The sequence below is a fragment of the Phoenix dactylifera genome, chromosome 2, assembly GCF_009389715.1.
Source record: "Phoenix dactylifera cultivar Barhee BC4 chromosome 2, palm_55x_up_171113_PBpolish2nd_filt_p, whole genome shotgun sequence".
Taxonomy (NCBI): Eukaryota; Viridiplantae; Streptophyta; class Magnoliopsida; order Arecales; family Arecaceae; genus Phoenix; species Phoenix dactylifera.
In genome coordinates this window covers 16,879,435-16,885,753 of record NC_052393.1, presented here as the reverse complement: position 1 = coordinate 16,885,753, position 6,319 = coordinate 16,879,435, and the positions used below count along the sequence as shown (strand labels likewise).

General features: G+C 45.6%; 1 protein-coding gene across 1 annotated transcript; it reads right to left on the bottom strand.

Annotated features, from left to right (window-relative positions):
* Window positions 1–3,049: 3,049 nt before the first annotated feature.
* LOC103717361 (probable receptor-like protein kinase At5g59700) lies at window positions 3,050–5,990 on the bottom strand. The gene has a single exon (XM_008805710.3). It carries the CDS (start codon window positions 5,855–5,857, stop codon window positions 3,296–3,298), a length of 2,562 nt encoding a protein of 853 aa, XP_008803932.2. The 5' UTR covers window positions 5,858–5,990; the 3' UTR covers window positions 3,050–3,295.
* Window positions 5,991–6,319: the final 329 nt, after the last annotated feature.

The window sequence follows — 6,319 nt, the reverse complement described above, 5'->3', positions numbered from 1 at the left end:
TAGCTTATTTCGAAGCCCAAGTGATAGAATTTTAGCCCGATTTAACCCCTATGGGACTATACCAAAGTTGTAGATCCCAAAAAAATATCCAATTTGAAAAGAAAAAAAAGAAAATCAACTTAATTGGGTGTCATGTGAGTAAATTATAATGTTTTGAAGTTTGGCATGCAATTTGGCTTTCTGATGTAGCAGATCTTGCTCATAAACCTTAAGTGATCTACATTGAGTTTGGTTATCCTCTTAGATATCCATAGTGGCCAAAGTGATCCACATCGAGTCCGATGATTCTTTTAGATATTGTAGTAGCCAAAGTGATCCATGTTAAGCTTGATGGTCTTTCTTAATGTTTGTAATAGCTAAAGCGGTCCATATTGAGTCTAGTGATCCTCTCCCTACAAATTATCTTGCTCTCTCCCATCGCTCAAGCAAACTCGAGGCTGCCGATCGGAACTTTCAGCAACAAAAGAACCAAAAGAAAGTAGTGACCTGAAAGGGGTGAACGTTATCATTAGGTGGGGTTGACACCAGTGAAGGTGGTGGTGCTTGGTGCAATTCCAGCATATATTGAATGTGGGACTGTCTTGTTTCCATCAGCATAGGTAGTTCACAACTTATTCCCAGTCGTATGAGCCTGTTACTCCAGTCGGTGCAGTTTGTATTCGAAGCAAACTCCCATAGCAAAGATCTCAAGAAAAGTATTTCCTCTTAGATAGCTGGAATTCCATTCTCTGTGACAAAAAGAAGGGGGAGGTGTTTCGGACCGATTGGAAAAAATCATGCCGGCTCTCGTAGAGGTGCTTAGTCAAACAGAATAGGCAAGCACAATAGCAGCGTTCAATAGGTTGCAGCCTAACTTCTTTGTCTGCAGAAATGTTAGGTTAACTATTTCTGAATTTTTCTTTTGGTACAATTGCAGCTCACAAGATAGGTATAGATACGGCCAACAAAATTAGAAAACAAAAGACTACATGAGGATTCCGGCATTGATCTGCAATCTATTCAGACGAAATCTCCAGAGTGGTGAGCTGCAAAGAAAGCAATCCAGTTGGCGGCATCATTTGCCCTTCTGTAGACGTCCTTGCCTTTATCACTGCTGCGATGGCTTTTGCCTGATTTTGGTAGGTGGGGCTTTCTTTTTGTCTCAAAGCCCATCTTTCACTCTTTTTTCCTTATCCTCAGCCGGCCAGCTAACTTGTAATATAATCTTTATTCGATAAAATTTGGATGGCTAAGACTTCCTTTTCATAAAAATAATAAAAAAAGACACGGACGAATAAACAGTGGTAATGAGATTTAATTTGCAAGTAACCAGAATCACTAGTATGTGAACTGGTAGGACAGATACCAGGTTCGGTTCGGTCTTTGGGTGAAGTCGTTGATTAGTATTTATTAATGGCTGAAAGGCAAGGATGGTGGAGGACGGACGGATACATTTGTTGGTAGCGAGTGGATGCTCCTACTTTCAAGAGATCAAAAAGAATCCGAATTCATAAATTCCCACTAAGGTTTAAAATAGCCGTCATCAAGAATATTTCGTGCTAGTTGACATGAAATAATTAGATTAAAATTGTTATTAGTTTTTCTTACTAATTTCTCTTGTTGGGTTGGAATTGCTTAGAGGGCGTTCCATTTTTGAGTAGCCAGTCATTGTTGATTTCTCCGATCTAGATGCATGGATGACAATGGAGAATTTTTAGACTTTTTTTTTTTTTTGATAGAAGAGCACATAGATAAACCTTCTCCAAAAAATCCTTAATCTCTCAAATTCTGGAATTTAATGATAGACAGCTCGATCCAACTGCTGAAAAATTATCACCTTGATAAGCTAGTACCATTAACATTTAAACTATTAATATTTAACAGAAGTTGAATATCAGAAGAGAAATAAGCTAGTAACATTAACATTTAAAGTATTAATTGTTAACAGAAGTTGAATATCAGGAGAGAGATAAGCTAGTAACATTAACATTTAAACTATTAATTTTTGACAGAAGTTGAATATCAGAAGAGAGATACATATGGGAAAATTTTGATAGTGTGATCATTAGCTTAAAAAAAATAATCAAGCTAAACAATTGTTAACGCCATATATAGCAAGTCTCTATTGCATGTAAGAGGAGACTTAATTGACATTGGTGATTATAATTGCAAATATTCCTGTTGCCGCTGAATCCCAAATCGTTGGAGGTATGCTTGGCTTACTCTGAGGTCGGTGAGAATCGAACCGAACGGGGCATCCGACGTGTGGAAGAACTCGTCTCTTTCGGAATGACCTGCAAGAGGTCTGCTTGCCAGAAAATTTCCACCAGAGACTCTCCAATGTCTAAGTTAGAATCGTAAGGTAATAGTATAGAAGAAAAAAAATTTACATAGTAAAGTCTTTGAATGACTTACCTGAAGACCTCCAGACTACTTCTTTATATAGAGTAGACTACCGATTCGTTACCTAATTTGGTGCGATGTGCCTTAATTGTCGGATAACGGTCAACTGCATATTTACAATACGGAAAATATTTCGTGTGAGCATCACACAGCGGTAATTATATTGATCGTGTGTTGACAGTAGCATTGCCATAACTACCGGTCTTTGTTAGCATACGTAAAGTGACTTCTCGATTTTTACCGAATTTATTTATCACGGCTAATATCAAAGTTATGGTGGTCCGTCTAACTTGGGTCGAGACGTGCAACATTCTCCATCAATTTCATCATTATCATTAGTACAGGCATGGTTTAGACGTTGGCTGCTAATTAAAAATGACGTCTCAACTTCAATTTTGTTGGACATGGAAGTGATAGCTGAATAATGGAGACAGCATTCAAAGATAGGAGACAAAACATTATTTTACGCCGTCCAACGTACGTGAAAGTGAGATCATAAACAGTCATTTGACACCATATGATGTTCTATCATGGCAAGTTCTACGCTGAAGTCTTCCCTTTTGTGTTGTTTCCTCATAAAACGACAACGATGAGGAGTTTCGTTTAGACCAACCATGATAGAAGAATTTTCTACCGCGGTATACAACTTCAAACAAAAAATCAGAGCTCCCGTTCTCAATTTCATCGGCAATTTTATTCCTGGAAGTAGTCACACAGGAGAACCACAGTACAAGGACCAATTAAACTTACCAAAAAGAAAGTGCTGAAATTAGCAGAAGATACTTTATAGGAAACGAGAGAGATACAATATTAATCGCATCGATACTGTCATACAATCATATCATTTCACTGATGATATTGTTCTAAACTGGAACGATATAACTAATAAATTGCCACAGGAAACCAATCCCATTCATCTGCCTTCACCAGTAACCAACTGGGAGAACACGTTGATCGTCGTCGTTATGTCCGGGGCGTCTTCACTCATCCTCGTCATTCCATCACCTTCTTCATCATCGATTGATATAGTAGTGGAAGGTGACGGTCCAACTGCTGCCACGGAAATCTGCGAGTGCATATTGACACTGTCCTCAAAGGGCTCCCTCTTCAACTCTGTCTCCTGTAGCTGGAGAGCATACTCCAAGTTCCAGAGCACGTCGCCCATTGTAGGCCTGTTGACGCCATACTCGGCGAGGCACTTCTCTGCTATTTCGCCAAACTTGCGGAGGGAATTCACGTTAATCTTCCCCTCCAGCCTCGGGTCTATGATCTTCTCGAGCTGGCCTCTCCGCTGCCACTCCAGCGCCCACTCCGCCAGGTTGACCTGCTCCCTCGTCAGCCTTTGGTCGATCACCGGCCTCGCGCAGAGCACCTCAAAGAGCAGCACTCCAAAAGAATACACATCAGACTTGTCCGTGAGCTTCTGGACCTTGAAGTACTCAGGATCCAGGTACCCAAATGTTCCCTTGACCCCGGTGCTAACGTGAGTTTCCCCGTAGGAAGGCCCTGACCTTGAGAGCCCGAAGTCGGCGACCTTGGCTAGGAAGTTCTCCCCGAGCAGGATGTTGGTGGACTTGACGTCCCGGTGAATGATGTTATGCGAGTAGCCTGTGTGGAGGTAGTGGAGGCCCCTGGCCGCGCCGATGCATACGTCCAGCCTCTGCTTCCATGAAAGGCACGGAAAGTCAGAGCCATACAAGTGTTTTCTCAGTGGCCCTTTCTCCATGTATTCATAGACCAAGATCATCTCGGACCAATCGTCGCAGTACCCAATCAGCGACACGAGGTGGCGGTGGCGAATTTGCGACAGGACAATGATCTCCGTCTGGAATTCCGGGTAGCCCTGCCTCGACCCCCGCATTCCTCGCTTCACTGCAACTCTGGTGCCATCCCTCAGAGTTCCCCCATAGACCTTTCCGAATCCACCTGTACCAATAACGAGCTTCTCGTCAAAATCGTTTGTCGCCGATTTGATTTCGGCAAAGGGGATGTGGAGACCCAGATTGAAGTTGGGCGAGGCGTTTGGCGCTGTCCCGTCGGTGGACTTGCTCGAAACGCCAATGAAATTGGCAACGGCAGCCCGGTACGGCGACCAAGAGACCGGACTCTCCTTTGGCTTCGGCACGGGCTTTGCCCGACGTCTCCTGCAGAACACCAACGCGGTGATGGCTAAGATGATGAGCAAAACACCACCAACAATGGATGGAATCAGAACAGCTGGAGAAACAAGATTCTTCTTATTGTCTTGGCTAGGGACTGAGCCAGGGTTGAAGGTTCCGTTGAGGCTGCCGACGCTGTTGTTCACCTTCATGATCTCGAGCCCGTTCAGTATGGCATTAGCCGTCTGCGGGGTGGTCTTGCTAAGTGACCGGCCGATGCTAACATGGAGGACCTGCTGCGAGGTCGGAACGTCCAAGGCGAAGTCCCGAAAGAAAGCTTCAGCAAGGTTATCTGTGTAGTCGGCTGGATGGAGATTTTCCTGCGCAAATTGGTCGCCTATGTAGACGTCGAAGTAGAGGGCGGTGAACGTCTTCGATACAATATCACAGAAATGCATCCGGATAAAATAAGAGTAGCCTGGAGTGACCGGGAATCTCCAGGTTATGTTGAAGTTGAAATTGGGGTTAGTCTCCACCATAGAGCCGGGGTTCATTGATCGTGCCGTAAGGTAGATTAACTGGGGCGCGACTTCAGCGGAATCTAGGTCCGAGTACGAGATGCGCGTCGTGCTGTTCACCTGCGATAAGGCCTTGGATAAGAGGTAGTCGTCGTCGGGAACCCAGGTTCTCCAGAGGGTGTCATTCGCCGGAGTGACTTTTGGGCCTCCCACGTTGATCCTGTAGACGGTTTCCAGGGCCTGACGTTGCAATTGGTTGATATTCCCACTAGGAGCTATGGAGAGGGGATCTGAGTTGCCGAGCAGACTGGTGGGTGCCGTGAAGACCTCAATAGCATTGACGAAGGCCAAGGAAGATGTACCGGAATTAGAATTGGGGGTGAAGGTGATGGTGAGCTCGCCGGTGTCCACCCAGAGCAGGTACTCCTTGATGATGGGGGTTGAGGTGTTTGGGACGGCGAAGTCGGCGAGGAGGAGGAAACGGTCGAGGGCGGAGACGTTGAAGCGGGCGGCGGAAAGGTCGTGGTTTTGAGCGGAGAAGGGGAAGAAGTGGAGGCGGAGGACATGGGTGCCCTCGATGTCGAGCGTGAATTGATAACTGGAGGGCTCCGTGAAGGCCCTGGCAGTGGCGTAGAGAGTGGGGGAGTTGGGGGATGCGTTGGGGTTGGAGAGGGTGAGGGAGTTGGAGGTGCGGAGGAAGTTGGAGTCGGGAACAAAGCTGCGCGGGGGGCTGTCGGAGGTGAGGCTGATGGTGGAGGTCGAGCCGCAGGCGAGGAAGTAGGAATTGTTGGGGGTGAAGGCAGAGGAGGATAAGTGGAAGAATAAGGAGAGAATAGTTATTCCAAGCAGCAGCTCCATTACAATGGTATGGAGAAGCGCAGCTGATGGTCAGGCCAGCGTGGGAGCCAGGGAAATAAGTGGAGAAGGGAAGTTAGTGGGTAGGAGAGTGGGGATGGAGGCCAGTCCACCAAGAGAAAAAGAGAGGGAGTGGTGTCATGATCCGAGTCGATATTAGATATTACGTCTGTAGAATTTTATCTGCGGTGGTGATTCGATAGATTACGCTTGCCATACATGGTAGATAACTGGGGAACCAGGGGCTCCACAATTTACACTTACGTAACCGAGGATCTAGCCATCGGACGTCTAGAATGTAATATCGTAACGGTGACCATGTTTTCATATAATGGCATTTGGCATTTGTACGAATCTTGAGTGGGACTTACCGTGCGACCAGAGGCAAGGCTTCGCGCATCGCTTTCGGGAGTCACGGGTGACTGACAATTAACAAGGGCACGTGATGCAGTTGATGGGGTCCGT

What these genes read in the sequence shown, in the direction of transcription:
- LOC103717361 (XM_008805710.3), bottom strand. Translation starts at nt 5,857, where the DNA reads ATGGAGCTGCTGCTTGGAATAACTATTCTCTCCTTATTCTTCCACTTA.